The following is a 23270-nucleotide window of genomic DNA, read 5'->3' as shown; positions in this document are numbered from 1 at the left end:
ACAGAAGAGGTCATCACCATCAATGTGTCCTTTCCATGCTCATTTTATTTCTACTTCCAATATTTCCTTTTTTTCTCTGTTCTTTCACTCTGCCCAACTTCCACTCCCTACCTCTCCTTTCACCTTCCTGTCTTTTTCCTGATTTTGTGGAATTTCTGGTAGTAAGATGGGCCTGGACAGGAGGAGTTTAGTCGTAGGCAGGCTGGCCAAATAATACATAGGACACCCGGTAACAGGTGAATTTCAAATAAACAATAAATAATTTTAATAAGTATGTTCCATGCAATATTTGGATATGCTATATTAAAAAATCATTTGTTGTTTATCTGAAATTAAATTTAACTGGACATCTTGCATTTTTATTTGCTAAATCAGGCAATCCTAGTCTTAGGGCTCTGCTACTCAACTCTGAACATGCATACAAATCACATGAGATTTTGTTAAAATGCAAATTCTGATCCAGTCTGGGGTGGGGCATGAGATTCTTTGTTTCTAACAAGTTTCCACATGATGCTGATAATGCTTGTCTGTGAGGAGCAAGGACCTAGAATAGCACTCTTCAACAGAAATATAATGAGAGCTATGTATATAATTTAAAATTTTCTAGTAGCCACACTGAAAGAAGCACAAACAGGTGAGATTCATTTTAATAATATATTTTCTTTAGCCTAGTATATCTATAATACTATTTCAAACATAAAAATTAATAAGATATTTTACCTTCCTTTTCTGCTCTAAGTCTGAAACCTGGTATACAATTTACATTTATACACATCTCAATTCGAACTAACCAAAATTTCCAGTGGTTAGTAACCACATGTGGCTAACGGTGATCGTACTGGCCAGTGCAAATGTAATACATTGCCTCCAGCTGCCACAGCAATAGCTCCTAGTCTCCCATGGCAGCATCAGTAGGGTCTGATCCCAATGCTCCTCAGATCCTTGGTCAGGGGGAGGTAAGAGGCCAAGCCCATGAAGACCCCTGTACTGTGATAATAATGGTTCAGTTAACACTCAGAGACCATAGTGTTACCTCCTTGGTGCTTACTATGTAAGTTATATTTCCAGTTATATTTTCAGGTGCACAAATGTATACACAATTTTTATTTTTAAATCAAGTTTCATTTCAATATATTTTATGTCTTGATTCCTACATTTTTAACACAGCATTCCTTCTGTTGTTGAAATTTTCCTCCACTTGGTGAAGACTTTTTAAGGTAGAATAATTAGTAGCTAGTAGGTTTCACACATGTATTTTAAAATAGAAGTCACACTTAAGATGTGATTGTCAGAGAATAGCTCATCTGTAACGTTAGAAAAGCAATGATAAAAATGTTAATGTGATAATTTGCAGGCTGCAAGGCACTAAGATATCACCTGCTTGGCATTGTACCTTCCCGCTGATATGGCTGAAGGGTCCTTGTCCAGAACTGTGAAGGGTCTGACATTTTACCCAACTGATAAGCTAACAAGTCAGCTTGTTAGTTTCATGGATTCTGGCAGAAGACACAAGACTCCAGGGCCAGAGACAAAGAAGTTTATTACTCACCACATAGCAAGGAGCATAAGCATCAGTATATTGTGACAATACCCCTTGCCCATAGAGCAATACATCTAGGCCCACATGGACGTTTGTACACACAATGGGTTTCATTTCATGAGACAAATCCTGAGTTTCCAAGGCTGTAAGTAAACCTGCCCTTTGTAAGAGGAAGACACTATTTCTACCTATCAAGGCTGTTCACTATACATGCATCCTAAAGATAATCCAAAACAAAACGCAGTTTTGGATCCTAAAGATAATCCAAAACAAAACGCATTCTAATATTTGCCTGAAGGAACATCGAGCATTTGCCAGACCACAGTTTCTATTCATCCAAATGCTCTTAAACCAAAAATCACTTTAGTCAAATGTTCAAATCAATTATAGTAGTCTTTGCTAAGTTTGCAAACTGATACAAAATCTAAATCCATCCACCTCCTACAGTCTTGCATGGCCTGGCCCTTGCTGGTCTCTCTTGCTTCATTTTATGCTAACCTTTCTCCCGACCATGCTCCAGGACACTGGCTTAGATTCAGCTTTTTTCAACACCCTCCACATGCCAACATTTTTACACCTCAGTGACTGTACATATTGTTCCTTCTGTGGAGATTACCTCATCCCCTCCTAACTCTCCCTGCATTCTGTTCACCCTCATCATAACATATATCACATTTGTACTGAGATATTTACTTTCTTGTTACCTATCTATGGTGTGTTTCTTCACCAGAAGGCCTGCTCCATGGCAGCAGGGACTGCATCTAATTAACTGATACACCTAGAGTCTAAGGTGCTGCTGGTCCAAGATGATGCTCAATAAGATGTATAGAGTAATGAATAAGCCCAGCAAAAATGTCACATAATTAATTCTCACTTTGTGCACATGGTTGTGACTCCCAGAGCTTGACTATCTAGGCAACCATAACTAGAAAATCAACTAATTCAAGTATTTAATCAAATTCAGTAGCTTGAAATGCAAATATACAAAACCCAAGTTACATCAGTTCATTAGCAAAATACCAGAGTAGTACTTCTTGCTCTGTATAAGGGAGTGTGACTCTCTAATGGTTAATACATGTCAACTTGACTGGGATACAACGTGCCCAAATATTTTGCTTAACATTATCTGGCCTTGTCTCTGACAGTGTTTCTAAATGAGATTAATATTTGTATCAGTAGACTGAGTGAACTGCCTTCCCTAATGTGAGTGGGCCTCATCCAATCCACTGAAGGTCTGAGTAAAATAAAAACGTGGAGTAAGGGAGTTTTTACTTTCTCTACTTGTCTTGGAACAGAGAATTCAGTGTTCTCCTGCCTTCACATTTCCTAGGAATGGAGCTATACCATTGGCTCTCCTGGGTCTCCAGCTTGCTGACAACAGATATTGGGATATCTCAGCCTCCATAATTGCACGAACCAATTCCTATAACAAATCACGTATAGGATTACTTTCATATATATATATATGTATATATATATATATGTATATATATATACACACACACACACACACATATATACACAAACATACACATATATATGAATTTCATATATATACATACACATATATACATTCTATTCATATACATATATATGTGTATATATATGAAATTCATATATGTATGTGTGTGTGTGTGTGTGTGTGTATATATAATTTTTCTGGAAAATCCAGACTAATGCAGACTCTTCATTAAATTCAGAGTCCAACTGTTGCCATGATTTCTACTAATTTTCATCAAATCAACTTCTGAGTTGATTAGAATCAGATTAGTAAGTGAAATACTTACAAGTGCTTTTGATTTAAAATGTTAATTTGTCTTACTTTTGATTCCCCATTGACTTCTTGGAACATAAGTGATATACCAAATTAGTGGCATATATTTCTGTTCTTGGATCTCAAGCTTCACTGAAACAATAGTCCTGCTCTTTCATAAATTTGTCCATTAGACAAATATTGATTGCCATATGCTACCTGCCAGGAATACAAGATGAACAGGACACTGTCCTGATCCCCATGAGACTAGTAGCTCAGTGATGTGCAGAAATGTAAACAAATAATTGCTGGAGTAAACACCTTAGGGATGCTTCACATAGCAAACCAATGACGTCCACTGATATTGGCCACAACTCCACTCCAGGCAATGGCTGATAAGGACTGGAGGAAGGCAGTTATTTAATAGACTAGAGACAAGAGATGAGACATAACTCTTTTGAAAAGCTGAAGCAGCTTTCCAGTTCTTGACTCTACTTTCTTATGAGGTCAGTGTGTATCTCTTGGTGCTGAAGTGTGTGAGTTATCCCAGTGTCCTCCCAATAACTTGGCTTTTGGTCTTAACACAGCTTGGAATGGGTTTCCGTTACTTATAGTGCAAAGGAAACTTTATTGGAAGGGTTTGCTAAGTACTAAATTTACTGTGATAATTAGAGGCATGGACTAGGAAGGGAGGTCTAAGTGTTAAGAAGGACCTAACAGACCTGGGTTCTAAGGAGGAGAAGGCCTCCACCACTTGAAAAATGCTCTCACCAGGAAGATGCAGGACCCACCTTGACAGAGATAGGGTTTTAATTCACTAAGTAAAACTCATATTGAAAATATGTGCCATTTTGATGTTGCCATATACTTCAGGCCATCATTTATAACAGGCACAAAATAGATTCTTTGGACAAAAATTAACCAGCACACTTAGTTTCTAAGAGAGTATAGTATACAACCACCTGGTACAAATCCAAAATGTTTTCTGCTAAATTAGTTAATATAAATTTATAAATTTTAACTGAAAACCTATCTGAGTAAATTTTAGATATTCACTGGCACATAAGCGCATTATTCCATACTATGAAAAATGATACCCATGGTGGGGTTCTCGTTTAAGATGGTAATATTCTAAGATCTTGAACTTCTTTCCTCCCACAGACATGCTGAGTGTACCACTACATATGAAACAATTTCCTATTAAAAAACTTAAAGCCTGGCTGAGTCATGGTTACACATCAGGCAAATGAAAAGAAAACCAAATCAAAGTGGGTAGGAAAAGCTGGGACACAATTTCACCATAGACCCTACCACAGGTGTGGCAACCCACAATCAGGAGGGAACTCAAACCCAGAGCTTCCTCCTGAGTGGTAAAGAGTTCAAAGTCCACATCAGACACCTCAACTTTTAAGATATGTACTTGAGAGATGAGCCCCCAAAACATCTAATTTCGAAAACCAACGGGGTTCCTGTTTGAGATCCACAAGACAGCAGCGATCTAAGAAATGTCTCTTAAACGGCCCTCTCACTTGGACTGACTCACTTCAGGGCCCCCGGCTCAGAGGCAGCTGATCACCTCCGAACTTAAAATGAAGGAGACTCACCTGCTTATATTAAAACCTCGACGTGAGGGGCAGGCATCTGCTTTGATACACACATCTCTCTATGTTTATATATATTTGTTGATGGAAGGTTTTTAACTATGATGGATAAATGGATAAAGAAAATATGGTATATTTATATGGAATATTATATAGCCATAAAAATAGTGAAATCTTTCCATTTGCAGAAACAGGGATAGACCTCAAGGGCATTAAGCTAAGTGAAATAAGTCATAGAAAGACAAATGTACATGGAATCTAAAACACAAAACAACCAAATTCATAGATACAGAGAACAGATTAGTGATTGCAAGGGGCAATGGGTAGTGGAGGATGGGGAAAATGGGTAAATTGTGTTGTTTGGGTTTTTTAGTTTCAATAAATTTAATAAAAAATCCTTTAAAAATGAAAAAGACCATATCTATGAACTGGTTTCAGATTCATTCATTTGGATTATCTTAATAATCAGTAATGGCTGTGGCACCCAGGTGGCTCAGTCAGTTAAGCATCTGACTCTTGATTTCGGCTCAGGTCATGATCTCACGGTTTGTGAGATGGAGCTCCGAGGTGGGCTCCTTACTGTCAGCTTGAGATTCTTTCTCCCTATCTCTCTGCCTCTCCCTTGCTTGTGCTCTCTCTCTCTCTCTCTCTCTCTCTCTCTCTCTCTCTCTCAAAATAAATAAATAGATAATTGTTGTAGACTCTAAGTCTAAAGTTCTTTTTTGTCTAGCAAAAGAGTGGGACGCAGGATTGAAAGCGAGAGATGGCTAATGTCCAGGAAAAGACAAGAGCCCCGAATAAGGGTCCTTTGCCCGTTTTTATTAGGATCAGAAGGCTTACAAACATGGCGATGGACGTGCACAAAGGGACAATGAATCTGTGATCATTAATTTGTGGACATGAGGGAAAGGGAGTCTTGAGGATATTTGTGGTTAGGGGTTTGGGTTAATACCAAACAAACTCCGGGAGCTGGGCAGTCAGGAGGAAGGTTGTTTACAGCGGACATGAGGCAGCAGCTCTGTTTATCTTAGCTAGCCTAGAGGATGAGACAGATAGGGGAGTAACCTCAGGGTTGACAAGGCACCTTTTCTTTTGTTAACCATCTCCACTCTGGGCTGCTTTGCCTGCAGCATAGTGGTCCATAGTCTAATTCACCAATTTACCTAACCTGGCCCTACTGTCCTGTGAAAGCAGCTTTTCTGCTATAGTACTAAATTGGGAGTGCTTCCACCCTGAATATCTAATCTTGTTTATTTCATATACCTATGTATTGGGCACCTTTGCATGGTTTCTATTTCAGGCCTTTGCCTCTCCCTCTTTATTTTGGGGGCTCTGCACCCCCTCTCTATTTTGGGGTGCCTTTGCACCTCCCTATCCTAGAACCTTTATGCCTCCCTATTATCAGGGTGTCTTTACACCCCCCTATTCTTGGGGTGCCAATCTGATTTTCCCAAACTCGGTGTGAGCATTTTATAGCTTTGTATTTCTTTATGCCTTGTTAACCCATTGGTGTGAGCCCTGGGGATTCCTAAGCTTATCCCCCACAAATAATACATACATACATACATATGAACAAAGAAGCTCTTAACAATCAGTACGGACTGCTAGAACCAATAAAAAGTAGTATCAGTGGAAAAATTACTCTTGTCCTTTTCTTCCCTCATTTCTTTTCTTCCTCCCTTCCTCTAGCTCCTCACTCCTTTTTCTCTCTTGTTATTTGTTCTTTCAGTTTAAGGGGTGGTGGGGGGGAATCCTGTTTTACCTTATTTAAAGTCCTTTAAGCAATAAAGTCTTAGTGATATAAAATGCACATTTACTTTTATAGGAGTTTTTATATTTATATTATAATAACTTATATATTACACTTAAGTAATCTAGAAATAGTCCTAATGAAATTTCATTTTACTGGGGAGTGCGAAGCTGAAGAGTAATCTCTGATGACTCCCCATCACCAAAGATCAACTGGTCTTCAGTGAACTCACAGAGAACACAGATCTGGCCCACCTGACAGACTCTTTAAACCTCTCCAGGGAATGAGATTCTAAAACTTAATATTCTAATGAGTAAAAGAAATTATCTTTCTTTTCCTAGTGAGAGAAATGATCCTTTAATGTTTCTTACAACTCAAAGGTCTCTGCTGAAATAAAAGTCTATTTTCTTTTGTTTTGTTCTCAGCCAAGTTAGAGAATACCTGGGGAATAACTTCCAATATGCAGAGTAAAATAACTCCCTTCCAGGAACTTCACAAAGGACATCAAAGAGCAGTGTTGTCAATTCCCCCTTACCCTCTTACCCAGAGGTTTAATTATAATAACAAGATTTTAAAGACCAGGCCTGATTACTGTTAAGATTATATGATAACACACACATCTTTCTTTAGTTCCACCTTGAAATAGATAGGAGAACAAATATTAACTGCACCGAAAGTAGTTAGAATGAGAGGATAAGAAATCTCATTCATTTTGGATAAGAGAAAAATTGCATTTAATAATTTAATCAGGAAAAATGAAGCACTCAAAATTCATCACTAGTAGTTACACAGAGCAAGTAATCATTGGTCTTATTCTTACTGCTTCTTCTTTGTCACTTAAAGCTGTTATTTCAACTTGTCACATTTCCATAGCAACTAATACCTCAATTTTTATAGTTAAAACACTTGGAATCATTTCTAACTATTCTAAATGCTCCAATATATTGTTAAAACCCTTGGCTGCTCTTCCTAAAAAGCCAACTTCTCTCTCATATGGTACAAAGAATCAGCATCACCCTTGACCTAAATAAACCTCATCAACTGATCTAATTTTTGAAGACCAATCTTTTTTCTTAGTTGGGAGGGTGGAGGGACTCTGAGATAAGTCAAATAATGATATCTTTCTGCCCCACCTGAGTGCTACACCAGCTGAGAAATAAAACAAGGGGTAAGACAAATGGAGACCAAAACGCCACCTTCATTACTGTGAAAGGCCAAGATGCCAAAATTTAGTGCAGGAGCAAAATTAACTGAAACTGAACCCCTCCCCACAGAAGCCAGATATGACTGCCTGTCACGTCAGCAGTGGGTTCTCAACAGGGAAGAGAGGGCTGGTGCAGAAGAAATGGGAAAGGTCTATTCCAAGGGGAGGCTGGGTCTCAAAAAGGAAAGAAGGGCTGAACATACCCAGACAATTTTTCCTAATTAACCACAGATGTCATCCTTAGCTGGCATGGAATGAGTAAACTGGCAGAGAAATAAGGAGTTACATTAACTTAACTCCTTCTACTTGCAAGGGAATACTAGAAAAGGGAAATACTTACTCTTTTTCTTGCCCTACTCCTCCAACATTTCAAGAACTACTAAACACCATTCTTTCACAACAAAGTGCCTATCAGTTTGCACATACCTCTGGTAACCTACAGATAGCAGGTTGCAATTTATAAGAATACTGTAATCTTAAGAATTGCACCTCTTATTTTTCCCGATATTTTTCTGGCTAGAAAATTGTTTTTCACCATTGTGTGCCTTATTTACTTAACATGCATTAACATTTTTTCTGAACTACTTAAAAGTCAAAATTTTACTTTGTAACTAATCTGAAAACCAACAAACATGCTATAGTTAACTTAAGTCTTAATTTCCTCTTTGTAAAATGGTGTTAATAATAACACTTACCACACAGGTGTTGTTTTGAAGATTAAAACAAATTAGGCATGTGAAGTCCTATGCCTGGCACCTAAATAGTGCTCAATACCTATTAGAGATGGTGGTGGTGGTGATGTCATGATTTCACTCTTCCATCACGGTTTAAGTCCAAATTATATTCAGAATTTTATGAAATCTTCTCATCTCCAATGCTATTTCCTACAATCTCTTATCTGTGCTATTTCATCAGCCCCCTCCTTGGATAAACCGACTCCTCTCTTGCCCCTTCATAGTGCCCTTCCATAGCAAGCACAGTGATTTTTTTAAAAAGTAGATCAGATCTTGTAACTCTCTTACTTGAAGCCCTCCAATGGCTTCTCATTGTACCCAGAATAAAGTCCAAACTCCTTATCAGGGCCTACAAGTTGGACTTGAGCTGGCCCTGTCCAACTCTCTAACCTCATCTTCCTCTAGTATCCTGCTGACTGTCTATGCTTCAGCCATGGTAGCCTTCTTTCTTTCCCTCTAATTCCTCAAGCTGATTCTTATTCAGGGGGCCTTTTTAAGAAATTTAGGCCCAAGGTTGAGGAAAATTCTTTCCATTTCCAGGCTTCAAATTAAGTAATAAGCTCTTTCTTTATCAGAAAATGAAAAACTCAAAGCTCCAAAAACAAAAATTAAATCATTTTTTTTCTTCTCTTAGCTCTAGTAATCAAAAGCTTTCATTCATAACACACTGTGACCATTGGTTCATGCCTTGTTATTTGCTTTTCATAATAATATAATAATTAAACACAATACCTAAAATAAACCATAACCCAACATCCAACTATGACCTTCCCACATCCGCCCTCATCTCTCATCACTATTATCACCCTGAATACAGAACACAGAAGACCTGAACAGCACTATCAACCACTTTGGGCCAATGAACATTTATAAAACATTTTTCCCAACATCAGCAGAAAACACTTTCTTTTCAAGGTTATAAGAAAAATTCACCAAGAGTGATTATATTCTGGGCTATAAAGCAAACTACAACAAAAATTTTGTTAAAGTTCTTAGACCATAATGGAATTACACTAGAAATGAGCAACACAGATATTTGGAAAATCTCCACATATCTGGAAATTAAGAAACATAATTCTAAATAATCCATTGTTCAAAATTAGTAAATGTTTTGAATTGAATTAAAACTAGAATGTAACCTATCAAAACTCAAGGCATGCATCAAGCAGTGCTTAGATATTTATACCATTAAATACACAGAAAAGAACAAAAGTCTCAAATCAATGACCTAAGCTTTCACTTTGAAAAAACTGGAAAAAGAAGAGCAAATTTAAATCCAAAGCAAGCAGAAGAAAGTAAACAATACAGACAAGGCCAGAAATCAATGAAATTAAAAACAGAGAAACAGAAAATCAGTTAAAGCAAAAACTGGTTCTTTGAACAGATTAACAAGATTAAAAAACTTTTAGCTGACCAAAAATGGAGCGGGAAGACACAGCTACCAGTGTCAGGAATGGAAGACGAGACATCACTACGCATCTACAGATATTAAAAGAATTATAAAGGAATATTACTAACAACTTTATGGCCATACATTAGACAACTAAGACAAAATGAACACTTTCCTTGAAAGGTACACAACCAAAACTCACTCAAAAAGAAATAAATAACCCGCATAGTATTATACTTCCTAATGAAGACCTCCCAACAACATATATTTTTATAACATTCTTATGTTAATGCGTAATAGAAAGTCTGAACAGCTTTACGTAGTAATTATTAAAACTGAGATGAAATAGACAAACTCTTAGAAAACTGACTTACCAGATATGAATCAAGAAGAAATTGCAGTTCTATGAATGGTTCATTAATTATTAAAGCAATTTAGTCTGTATTTAATATCTTCCCACAAAGGAAACACCACATCCAGATGGCTTTGCAGCATGTTTTACTAAACCTTCAGGTACAGAGCATCCCAACTTTAGATGAACACTTCCTGTAAATATCAATTCAATTTGTAACTTCTTTATGCTTTCTTTCAGGTGTTTTTGTGGAGCACAGTTTCTTAATATGGTCAAATTAGCCATTCATTTCTTCTTATCCTGCATAGTTCATGAAGATATTCACCTTTGTTACCTATGAAGAAATTAAAAAATTTGTTGTTGACATGTAGGCCCTCAATCTGTCTGGGGGTGATTTTTGTTTTCAGCCTGACATGGTGATCTAATTTAATGTAAGTAACCAGTTTTTGTGCAACTCCACCAGTCCTTCCTTTATACATTGATCTGACATCTAGCTCTGTTATTTAATAATATTCTATATATAGGAGTCTCTTGCTGGCCTCTCTATTCTGTTGATTGGTCAATTTATCTACTTCTGTACTAAAACTGCACTATCTTATGTAACTTCATAGAAAATTCTCATATCTGGTAGGGCCAGGTCTTCAGAAGTGTTCTGACTATTCCTAGCTCTTAACTCTTCCAGCTTCAATCTCATGGTTCACTATGATCCTTGCCTTGCAAACACTCTGAACTCCTTTGCCCTTCCTCTGTCACATTCACCTGACTAGACCACACTCCCAGTCCTATTACCCAGCTCTCAACCTACTAAGTCACCATATTGAGTGTGAAGAAAACACAAAACCTAATCCCCAGTGTGATGTTATTAGTAGATGGGTTGTTTGGGAGCTGATTAGGTCATAAGGGTGGAGTCTTCATGAATGAGATTAAGGCCCTTATAAAAGGACCCCAATATGTCAATTATATCTCAATAAAACTGGAAAAATATGCAAATAAATAAAACAGGCCTCCCCGCCCCGAGAGCTACATTCGCCCTTCTGCTATTTGAGGTTATATTAAAAAGGGATGGATCAAGAAATGAGCTCTCACTAGATATCAAATCTGCCAGCATCTTGATCTTGGATTTCCCAATCTCCAAAACTGTAAGAAATAAATTTCTGTCATTTATAAGCCACCCAGTCTATAGTATTTCTTTAGATACCAAATCTGCCAGCACCTTTATCTTGGACTTCCCAATCTCCAAAACTGTAAGAAATAAATTTCTGTTATTTTATAAGTCACTCAGCCTATAGCATTTCATTATAGTAGCCTGAAACGACTAAGGCACTATCCCTCAGTATAACAGGTATAATAAAAGTGTTCACATTTTAGTGTTATTAGAATTAAGTAAGTTAATAAATATAAGTCACCTAAAACAGTATGTGGCACATAGTATTATTTAATACTAGTAGTGTTATTCTAGATGATGATTTCATACTCTATCCTCTCTCCTCTGTCTTTTCCCTACTCTTTCTCTGTACTGATGACCTTAGTGGTTTCATTAAGGAAACAGCAATCAAAAGAGAAGTTCCACATTTTCCCACCAACAAATCTTCCAATTTACTTGTAGTGGTGCCCCTATAGTCTGCCTTCTCTATTACTATAGATAAATTGTTATTATTCCTAAGGTCAATTCCTCCACTTGGGGACCCTTCTAGTTTCCCCAAGGACTTGTTCACGCAATTATCCCCTTTCTCTAATGAACTATCCATTTTTCTTCTCTATTGGAACAATCTCCTACAAAAATGTCATACAGTCTGCCATCTTAAACAAACTCATCCTCACTCCACATCCTCCTTCAGACAGAACCCCTTTTCTCTGCACATTATAGAAATATGCTCTCCAAAAATATGTCAATAACTTCTGTCTACACTATTTTATTTCCCGTATTGTCTTGGCTCCAATCCAGATCAGGCTTACATCTTTGCAACTCCATGGGAACCCCACTTAACAAAATCACTAAAATCCTCCACATTGCCAAATGCATGACAATTCTCAGTCCTCATCTTACTTTCCTTTCACACTTGCTCACTTCTACTTAACTTGGCTTTGATGAGAGTACAGAATCGGCCACTCTTCAGGCTATTTTGCTTCACCTCCCTTTTGTATCCTAAGTTTTAATGTGCCCAAGGCTCAGGTCTCCAACCTTTCTCTGTTCTAACTACAGTCATTCCCTAAGTGATAATACTTATGGCTATGGCTTTCAATACTGTCTATTCACTCACTGATAATTCCCTTGAACTCCCCCACATATATCCAACTACCTACCTCCCATACCTACCTAGAGGTCCAAAAGGCATCTCAAACTGACACATCGATAACTGAACTCTTAATTTCCCCTTCTAAATCTGTTCCTCTCCCAAAATATCCCACTTAATAAAGAACACCACAAATCACCCAGTTGCTCAGGTTGAAAATCATAATTCCTCTCTGACATCCTACAGTCTTCAGCAAATCTCGCCAGCTCAACCATCAGTGTATCAAATCCAACACTTTTTACCACCTTCACTGACAGTCCAAGCTATCATTACATGTCTCAACTGGACTATTATAACACCCTCCCAAATGGTCTCACAGATTCATCTCTTAGTTTTTTTTATAAGTGATCCTATATTTTTATAGGATCAAACCTGTAATATCCTATCATTACTCCCCTGCTCAAAACTTTTCAATGGCATTCAGTCACACAAAGAGTAAACAAAGCCTTTACCAGGATCTACAGGCTTCACAATTTCCTGTGCACCTTCGACCTCATCCAGTGCCACACTAGTCCTCACTCACTGAGTTCCCCCTCCTTGATTCTTCAGTTCTGAAAAAGTGCCCTCTCATTCTCCTCATTGAGAGCCCCTTTTCCTGAATGCTCCACCCCATATACTTTGTCTAACTGGTTCCTTTTCTTTAGGATCTCAGTTCACATGTAATGTCCACAGAGATGGCTTCTTAAACCCATTCCAGAGTAGCCACCCCCATCCCCAAGTCACCACCACCTGACGAACTTTATATCCTCTAGAACACTTATCAGTATTTAAAACCTTCCCACTTAGGAGTGCCTGGGTGGCTCAATCGTTTAAGCACCTGACTATTTGGGCTCAGACAATGATCTAAGGATTCCTAATATCACGATGGTGGTGGGGGCTTCCGGCTCACAGCACGGAGCCTGGTTGGGATTCACTCTCTCTCCCTCTGCTCCTCTCCCGCATCTCTCCCTCTCTCTCTCAAAAACTCTCTCAAAAAAATAATAAACTGCAAAAAAAACTTTCCCATTTATCTTTAAATACACTTCTATATTATTTCTGCCTTCTTGTACCTAGAAAATATTTTTTTTTAAGAACAGATAACTCTCCTGTACTAATGCCTGGCACGAAGAAAACAACTTTAAGAATAGTCATCTAATGAACCAACATCCCGGAGATCTCTCAAATCTATTTCATTCTACAGGAGAACCTTATGTTTAAAAAGTTAAATGAATCACCTAAAATGGCATCAGTTAAGTGACAGGTTTTGTTTTAAGGCTTGGTCTACTTCCAAATGTCGGTTTTACAATAAATGGCTTCACTGATTTTTTTTTTTTTTTTCCAATTTACGATGCTGCTTGAGTAGGGTTTAAAGCTCAGAGATCTAACTTTCCAAACTACAAGCGTTAAGGCCTCCACTCTACCACAAACAGCCACAAACCAGGTACCTCCCTTTAGTCCGACTCAACTCCACTAAATCCCGCCCCTTCCTGGGTTTGCCAAGAGCGCCGGCGCCTCCAGGGAGTCTCCATGCAAAGAGTTCTGGGATTGGTAGTCCACTTTCCTTCTGTCTCCAGCCTTGACATAAAACGAAATAAACAGCAATGCAAGTTAGGTGGTTCAGAATTTCCCACAAACTGAATAAAACTCAGATTCTGGAAAGTGGTGCAAACTTGTCATTTTCAAAGGGTGCCAGCTTCGGATCAGGCACCGCGCAGACAGTTGCTTGGGTCCTTGGCTGGGCGGAGCTTGTTCGCAGTGGCTTGTGGCTCCTTCCTGTGCGCCTTCCCTCTTTTGCTCGGGCCCGTGGTGCTGGCAGGATGGGTGAGCTGTCCGGGTTTTGGCTGAGGGGCCTGCAAGCTGAACTCGGGGGCTCGGGGACGGGCGGGAGAATAGAGACAGAACGGTGAGGACGCTACCGAAAGGCCCGCTGGGGAAGGCCGGGAAAGCGCTGCTGTGGCAGGCACATGGCCGGGTGCGGAAGGAGCCCATGCGGCGCGGAGCCCGCGGAGCTCGCCTTACCGACCGGCGTTGGGTAGCCGGTGCCGCTCTGGAACTTGACAAGGGGCTCATTCCTTTGGGAAAACGCACCAATCGGAGTACTTGTGTTCACCCTTTGTTGGTCCGAGGGATCCTTTGAGGTTGAGGTTTAGGCCATATGCTACATTGTAATGAAAGAGCCTATTGGCTTGTAGTCCAGGTGAGGCTAGGGTTTTAGAAGATGTAAAATGACTGGAGTGCTTGCGGAAGAACTCATAGGATTTTGAATTTTAGGCAAGTGTCGTGGTCTTCGTACTGCCAGGAAGCTCCGTAGCCACCGACGAGATCAGAAGTGGCATGATAAACAGTATAAGAAAGCCCATTTGGGCACAGCCCTGAAGGCCAACCCTTTTGGAGGCGCTTCCCATGCGAAAGGAATTGTGCTGGAAAAAGTGTAAGTGAAAGTCCACACTTTTTCTTCAAGGTTTCTTTTACTATGGTAACGCGAACCAAATACATCTGAAGTTAATTTTAGATATAAATTCTAAAGTATTTGGGTAGAATATTTGTCTGGAAGTTGGTAACTTAGGGGTTAGGTAACTAAGGGTTTTGAATCTCTTAGGGATGGCATTGGAGGGGGGTGGGTAGTAACAAGGGACGAGCTGTCTTAAGAAATTGCCACTCAACCATTTTATTCTTAGCAATCGCATCTTTCTAGTTGGGACAATTAAGGTAAAGAGAAGTTTCTTGCCTGAGGTTGAGCTGCATGAAGGTTGACTTTACAAAATGATAATTTTTAAGGCACTAATCAATGCACTGCCAGTCAGTAGTCTTTGTATCTCTTATTTTTGATTCATATTTTTTACAACTGGTAAGGGCCTAGAGATTTTCCCTGAGGGAAAGCTTGGTTGAAATCACAGGAGTTAACCAATTTAGGATTAGACCGACTAGGTGGAAAGAGCATAATGTCTAATGAATTCTCTGCCTAACAGACTAAAATGTATGCCTTCTCAGAAAGGCACCTCACTGCTGTGCTCTTTATGTTTTAGAGGGGTTGAAGCCAAACAGCCAAATTCTGCCATCAGGAAGTGTGTCAGGGTCCAGCTGATCAAGAATGGCAAGAAAATCACCGCCTTTGTACCCAATGATGGTTGTTTGAATTTTATTGAGGTAAGTGTTTTAGTCTGCTGTTGCTTCTGTTTCTGAGATGGTTTTGCCCGGTTTTTTTATATGAAGAACGGGTATTTTTAGTGATTGCCACTCACACCAGAAGTAAACTGTTGATTTTATTCCAGGAAAACGATGAGGTTCTGGTTGCTGGATTTGGTCGCAAAGGTCATGCTGTTGGTGACATTCCTGGAGTTCGCTTTAAGGTCGTCAAAGTAGCCAATGTCTCTCTTTTGGCCTTATACAAAGGCAAGAAGGAAAGACCAAGATCTTAAGTTTTGATGATGAAAACGTGACAATAAATTTTCATATACCAAAAATATGTTTTGTGTCTTATTTTCTTTAGTACAGAGATGCAGTGTATACCTTTCCATTTAAGGAGAATGGGAATACCGTTAATTCAGGATTCTCTACGGTAAATGGGATTCATAGTTTTTTCTACTCTCTATGGAATAAATGTACAGTTTTCCTGTATAGAGAGAGGGCTTCAAAAACTAACTGCACTTAAAGCAGGAATCATGTTGGGAAACCCTAGCAGTGTACTTTCTGAGATCCATCTCCCTGGGGACCCAGTATGATAAACGCCCTCAAGTTGCTCCCTGCTCTGGTGTTTGAGTATCTAAAGGTTCAAGATCCGTGTTGTAATTCTGTTTATGACAGCAAGAAAGGCACTAGATGATTGAGTGGAAGTGTATGCCTGGCAAATTGAGACATAGAAGAAAAACTTGTTTGGGGCTCCTGGGTGGCTCAGTTGAGCATGACTCTTGATTTCAGCTCAGGTCATGGGATCGAGCCCTACATTGCATCAACCTCCACACTGAGCATGGAGCCTGCTTAAGATTTTCTCTAAAAATAATTGTAAAAATCAAAAGAAAAAAGCAAGAATGTTGAACTATAGAATGATTAACCTCAGTGTTCTTTGTACTGACTGTCAGTAACTGATAGTTTGACCTTGAGGTTTATTTCATGGCACAAAGTAGAAGTGATCAGTTAGAAATGATCTAGAAGGATTGTAGCTTGATAATTGAAGCTGGGTATTGGGTACATGGGACTTTTTTGTCCATTCTTTCGGATTTTTATTCCGGTATAGTTAACATACAGTGTTCTCTTAATTTCAGGTGTACAGTCTAATGATTCAACACTTCCATACATTACCTGGTGCTCCTCACAAATGGACTCCTTAATCCCTATCACTTCACCTATTCTACCCCCTACTTCCTGTGGTAACCATTAGTTTGTTTTCAGTAGTTAAGAGTTTTTTGAGTTTTTTTCTTGCAGCATGGTGCAGTCTGTTAAGCAGCCAACTTCAGCTCAGGTCATGGATCTCACAGTTTATGGTTTGAGCCCCAGGTCAGACTCTGCTGACAGCTCAGCCTGGAGCCTGATTCGGATTCTGTATCTCCCTCTCTGTCCCTTCCTCGTGCGCTCGCTCTTTCTCTCTCTCAAAAGTTTGTTTCTTGGTAGTGTCCTTAACTCTTGTTTCAAAATTTCCATAGGAGAAAAATAATAAAATCTGTCTAAAATGAAGCTTATTAGCTTTCTCAAATTTTATTGGAGGAACTGCTGTTGGCAGCATTAGTAAATGTGAATTAATTTGCTCTTTGAATATAGCCTAGTGTTAGGTTATGTTTAGGATCTTGGAAAATGAGAATTCTTTGGCTTTGAATTTCCCATAAGACCAAAACCATGGTCCTTTCCACAGTATAGCAGATCGGTGTTTTGTCTGGTCCTTTCCTCCTCCAGCAGCAATGAACTCTGCCTTGCTCAAACTTGAATTTCCCAGGCAGTTTCAGGAGACCCTTCACATTCCACCTGCTGCTTCTCCCATCTCAGACCTCATTGATTTCCAAATACATCACACATCACACTTGTGTTTATGCTTGTCACAAATGATTGTGTGATTTGTCTTTCCACAAGAATGGGGAGTGGCTTTTTTTTTTTTTTTTTTACTGAAACACAAAGTCTGACATTTAATTGTGTAAATTTAATAAGTACACATATTAATTTGATACATTTATATGTGGTAATAAGACAAAATGGGCTATCCTTTATTTCTATTTCAGGGTTTACTAATGTGTGTAGTTGCATAGGTATCCACTAAGTCATTCTCAAAGGCTGACCAGATGCTTTCCAGTTGACATACTGACCCAAGCAGGGAGATCTCTGGGTCTTGTCTACCCGGCCTGAACCACAAGAAGCCACCAAGGGCCACAAGATCTCATCCCTGTGGTCAGGTGCAGTGTAGGGAGCTGGGAGGTGTTGCCTGGCAGTGCAGGAGGGAGGAGGCTTGGGGAAGGTGAGAAGGTGGGTGGCACTGACACCTACCCACCCCTCTGCAGTGTGTCCTTTTTTCTGCCACGTTGAGACCTCGGCCAAGTCTATAGAGAACACACCTGGGAGTTAAGACATTCTGTGACAGTGGCTCACTCTTGTCTGCTGGGTGCACCAGGGATGCCTGTTCTATAGCTAAATGACTGACAGACACAAATCCACCTCATGTACCTCAAACCCCAAGTGTTTGATCTGCTTCCTTCTTAACAACTCCTGCCTCCTGTGTATTTCTCTCACCCATCCCTCACCACCTTGTGACCCATACTGCCCTTCTTCGATCCACCTTGAAGTGTGTGCCTCGTCTGTGCCGCATGTGTAAGCTGTAGGGTGAGAGAAACGAAGCACTCACCTTGGGTGCAAAACTTAAGCAAAATCCCAGCAGATTTTTTTCCTGTAGAAATAGAAAAGCTAATTCTAAAATTTATATGAAAAGGTAAAGGAACTAGAATAGCTAAAACAATACTGAAAATAAAGAATAAAGGGTGGAGGAATCACAAAACTTAGTTTTAAGATTTAATTTATAGCTGCAGTAATCAAGAGGGTGTGGTATTAGAGAAGAGGTAGACAAAGATCACTAAAATAGAATCCATTAAAAGACACAGGTAAGACAAACTGATATTTGACACAGATACAAAAGCAATTCAATGGAGGAAGGATAGTTTTTACAGTATACAGTATAGACTTTAATTTGCAAAAAAGAACAGACCTCAACTTAAATTGCACACCTTATACAGAAATTAATTCAAAATGGGTCATAATATATGAGTGTAAAATATGAATGTAAAATATAAAACTAAAACTTGTAGAAGAAAAGCCTTAATGACTTACAGTTAGGTGAAGAGCTCTTAGACAATATATCAAAAGTACATTCCACCAAAAAAAATAAAGAATACACTGGCCTTTTTCAAAATTAAAAATTTTATTCTGCGAAAGATCTTGTTAAGAGGGTGGAAATATGGAAACACAGGGGTGCCTTGGTGGCTTAGTTAAATGTCCAACTCTTGATTTTGGCTTAGGTCATGATCTTGCGGTCATGAGTTCGAGCCCTGTGTTGGACTCTTCATTGGGCATGGATCCTACCTTAGATTCTCTCTCCTCCATTGTCTGTCCCTCCCCCACTCCCCCACTCCCTCCCTCTCCAAAAAAAGAGAAGAAAAAAAGGGATGAAAATACATATCAGAGACAAGCCAAAAATATTTGCAAATCATATACCCAACAAAAGACTTGTATCTAAAGTATATAAAGAACTTTCTAATCTCAAAAGTGATGAAACAAGCAGTCCTATTACAAAATGTATGAATTCCCTTTGTTTCACTCTAGGAACATGTCTGGTGGCAGGATTTGGTCATAACAGTCATGCTGTAGATAACACTCCTGCAGTCTGTTTCAAGGTTGTCCCAGTAGCTAACGTTTCTTTATTAGCTTTGCACAGTCAAGAAAAGAGACTGACATCATAAATTACATATTATGATAAAATTTTCACTAACGGCAGCTTGTATAATCTGTATTTTAACCGATAAAATCTGTTTCAATGGATCATTCAAGTTTCAACTCACATTTCTTATGACACTACAGTTGAGGGATTGTCTTAGCAGGTTGTACTAAGCATTCTTACTTTCTAGCACTGTCCATATTATTTGGTTAAGTGATGTTATGTTTGTTAGTATGTAAGAAAGATGAGTGGATTTCTAAAGCTTATTGTCATGATAATATGACCATAGGAGTTCTAGACCAAAGCATTAAAACATTAAAGCCGCATGATTTTATGTCTCATTAGGAGAAAGTCATTTTTAGAGTGACACATTTGAAGGGACCCATGACCACAGATAACCAACATTTCCAAATATGCACACACCCAGTGGCCACCTCATTCAGGTTGTCATTCAAGCCTTTAATGTCTCCAATGTGGTGAGGATCTGTGGATGGATTGTCCAGTCTGCAGAAATTACAAAATGTACATTTCACCTTCTGCCTTGATGGTACCAGCTGACCTCATGGAACAATGGGCCATTTTAGAGAAAAGTTCTCCAATATCACTGGCAAAGGCATAATCAGAAAAAGGGTGCAAAGCTTCACCTCAGGAGTAAAAGCAGAGGATAAGAACCCAAAGGTGTCATAACATGTAAGACTGCAGTAAAACTTGATAGAATAGATCAAATAAAAAATGTTCAGTATGCACCTGTAAAAACAAATGACATAATATCTGTAATTTTCTTTAAACTATCTGAGCAAATATAAAGTTTAAAAAAGGTTAAATGAAGCAAATATGGCAAAAATCTTGGTAATTACTGATTCTGCTCTATAAGTATGTGAGGGTTTATTATATATAGATTTTTTGCAGCTTCTGCACAGCAAAGGAAACAATCAACAAAACTAAAAGGCAACCAACGGAATGGGAAAAGATATTTGCAAATGACGTATCAAACAAAGGGCTAGTATCCAAAATCTATAAAGAGCTCACCAAACTCCACACCTGAAAAACAAATAATCCAATGAAGAAATGGCAGAAAACATGAATAGACACTTCTCTAAAGAAGACATCCGGATGGCCAACAGGCACATGAAAAGATGCTCAACGTCGCTCCTCATCAGGGAAATACAAATCAAAAACACACTCAGATATCACCTCACGCCAGTCAGAGTGGCCAAAATGAACAAATCGGGAGACTATAGATGCTGGAGAGGATGTGGAGAAACGGGAACCCTCTTGCACTGTTGGTGGGAATGCAAACTGGTGCAGCCACTCTGGAAAACAGTGTGGAGGTTCCTCAAAAAATTAAAACTAGACCTACCCTATGACCCAGCAGTAGCACTGCTAGGAATTTACCCAAGGGATACAGGAGTACTGATATGTAGGGGCACTTGTACCCCAATGTTTATAGCAGCACTCTCAACAATAGCCAAATTATGGAAAGAGCCTAAATGTCCATCAACTGATGAATGGATAAAGAAATTGTGGTTTATATACACAATGGAGTACTACAGGGCAATGAGAAAGAATGAAATATGGCCCTTTGTAGCAACATGGATGGAACTGGAGAGTGTTATGCCAAGTGATATAAGCCATACAGAGAAAGACAGATACCATATGTTTTCACTCTTATGTGGATCCTGAGAAACGTAACAGAAACCCATGGGGGAAGGGAAGGAAAAAAAAAAAAGGAGGTTAGAGTGGGAGAGAGCCAAAGCATGAGAGACTCTTAAAAACTGAGAACAAACTGAGGGTTGATGGGGGGTAGGAGGGAGGGGAGGGCGGGTGATGGGTATTGAAGAGGGCATCTTTTGGGATGAGCACTGGGTGTTGTATGGAAACCAATTTGACAATAAATTTCATATATTAAAAAAAATATACATATATATATAGATATATATATATATATAATATACATATCCTAATTGTTTAACTCCAGCTTTCTGGTTTTATTAGAACCAGTATATGGACAGTCAGCTCTGATGGAAGCAAAACAGAGATTTGGGGCAATTAAATGGACAATAAAAAAGCTGGAAAACTAACTCTAGCAACACTGAGAAATGCACAGCCTACTAGAAGAAGTAAGCTGAGAATCTATGCAAAATTTAGCAAGACATAAAGAAAAAAAGGGTCAGCTCAGTAATAAAAGCAAAGTAAAATAACATTATTTTCAAAGATTTTAGGGAAAGTAAAGCACAGACTACTGCTGGGAATGTAAATCATATAGCCTTAGTAGTGAAAAATTTAGGGACATGAATCAAAAGTCTTAAGACATTTCATATTCTTTGATCTGTTCATTCCCTTAGTAACAGTATAACCTAAAGCAACTGCTTCTGCACACATTTCTTACTGCATTAGATCTCTGAGGGAGGGGCTTTGTCTACCTTACTGACCACTATATCCCTAGCACAGGTCCTGACCATGCAGGAAGTATGTGCTTAATGAATGTATGTTAAATAAACAGAGAAGAATTAGAAACAACCTAAACGTCCGATAGAATTATTTGGTACATTTTGATACAGAAGATATACTAGTCATTGTAAGTTGGTTTTTCAAAGGATATCAAATGACATGGGATAATGCTGTCAATATAATGTTATATGGGAAAAATAAGAATGTAAAATTATATATGGAATGATCCTAATTAAATATGTCCAAACTAGTATGAGGAAATACAGCAAAATTTTAATTGCAGTTATCCATGGGTGATTTCCACTTAAGCACATTTGAAATGTTCGCCTTCAAATGTTTCTGTGGCTTCCAAGTTATTCATTAGGACAAAAATCTTTTCTAAAAATGAATTTTAGGGGTGCCTGGGTGGTTCAGTCGGTTAAGTGCCCAACTTTGGCTCAGGTCATGATCCTGTGGTCTGTGAGTTCAAGCCCCATGTAGGGCCCTGTGCTGACCTGTGAGCACCTGGGTGGCTCAGTTGGTTAACCGCATGACTCTTGGTTTCAGCTGAGGTCATGATCTTGTGGTTTCCTGAGTCTGAGCCCTGCATCAGGGTCTGTACTGGCAGTGTAGAGCCTGCTTAGGAGTCTCTCTCTCTGCCCCTCCCCGACTTGTGCTGTCTCTGACTCTCTCAAAATAAATAAACTTAAAAAAAAAAAAAGCATTGGGGCGCCTGGTGGCTCAGTCGGTTGAGCATCCGACTTTGGCTCAGGTCATGATCTCACAGTTCATCAGTTCCAGCCCCGCGTCAGGCTCTGTGCTGACAGCTCAGAGCCTGGAGCCTGCTTCAGATTCTGTGTCTCCCTCTCTCTCTGCCCCAAACCCACTTGCTTTCTGTCTCTATCTCTCTCAAAAATAAATAAACATAAAAAAAATTTGTTTTTAAAAGCATCAAAGTAATGCAAGAAATCATAAGTCAGCCATAGGATTTATTTATTCTCATGTAAAGTATATTTCAGGGTAGGAAAAAAATGTGAGTTTCCAGTTTGTTTTTTATAATTTATAAAATGGGACTTGGTGATCTGTAAAATCACTTTCAGTTTTAACAGCTTATAATACAGGATACTTGCAATAGGGCTCTTTTACCACTAGGTGCCGCTATTGACAACACAAAAGTTAAAAGCAAGGGCTTTATACACTGCAGTACTGCTTGAAAGAACACTACAACATTTAAGAATAAAAATGTGAAAGCACTTTTACAGACAAGCCCTATAAAAGGACCTATGTGCATATTTAAATAGCTCAGTTCCATGGGCACAATAGTAGTTAAGTACTG

At 38.9% G+C, this 23270-nt stretch overlaps 3 protein-coding genes across 3 annotated transcripts in view; 1 reads left to right on the top strand and 2 right to left on the bottom strand.

The window, feature by feature from the left end:
* LOC106977398 (V-type proton ATPase subunit S1-like protein) overlaps positions 1-14135 on the bottom strand; it is a 40922-nt gene extending 26787 nt beyond the window's left edge. The window contains exons 1-2 of the mRNA XM_015074910.3: positions 13833-14135; positions 10347-10658 (exon numbers count right to left, since the gene is read on the bottom strand). The gene's annotated coding sequence lies outside the window, so the exon portion shown is untranslated. The remainder of the gene's footprint in view (positions 1-10346; positions 10659-13832) is intronic.
* A 48-nt stretch (positions 14136-14183) lies between these two features.
* On the top strand, positions 14184-16061 carry RPS23 (ribosomal protein S23). Its single transcript, XM_015074913.2, has 4 exons — positions 14184-14418; positions 14869-15028; positions 15624-15744; positions 15870-16061. Exons 1-4 carry the CDS (start codon positions 14199-14201, stop codon positions 16014-16016), a joined length of 648 nt encoding a protein of 215 aa, XP_014930399.1. The 5' UTR covers positions 14184-14198; the 3' UTR covers positions 16017-16061.
* Positions 16062-19971: 3910 nt separating this feature from the next.
* ATG10 (autophagy related 10) overlaps positions 19972-23270 on the bottom strand; it is a 427978-nt gene continuing 424679 nt past the window's right edge. The window contains exon 9 of the mRNA XM_027038904.2: positions 19972-20251. The gene's annotated coding sequence lies outside the window, so the exon portion shown is untranslated. The remainder of the gene's footprint in view (positions 20252-23270) is intronic.

This window comes from Acinonyx jubatus, chromosome A1 (genome assembly GCF_027475565.1).
Source record: "Acinonyx jubatus isolate Ajub_Pintada_27869175 chromosome A1, VMU_Ajub_asm_v1.0, whole genome shotgun sequence".
NCBI classification, from domain to species: domain Eukaryota; kingdom Metazoa; phylum Chordata; class Mammalia; order Carnivora; family Felidae; genus Acinonyx; species Acinonyx jubatus.
The sequence above is the reverse complement of the archived record's forward strand: the minus strand, read 5'-3'. Positions and strand labels throughout refer to the sequence as shown.

Coding starts and splice junctions, on each gene's coding strand:
- RPS23 (XM_015074913.2), top strand. CDS start 14,199: ATGCAAGTTAGGTGGTTCAGAATTTCCCACAAACTGAATAAAACTCAG. Junction 14,419..14,868: donor CCGTGGTGCTGGCAGGATGG/GTGAGCTGTCCG, acceptor TTTGAATTTTAG/GCAAGTGTCGTGGTCTTCGT. Junction 15,745..15,869: donor GTTGTTTGAATTTTATTGAG/GTAAGTGTTTTA, acceptor ATTTTATTCCAG/GAAAACGATGAGGTTCTGGT.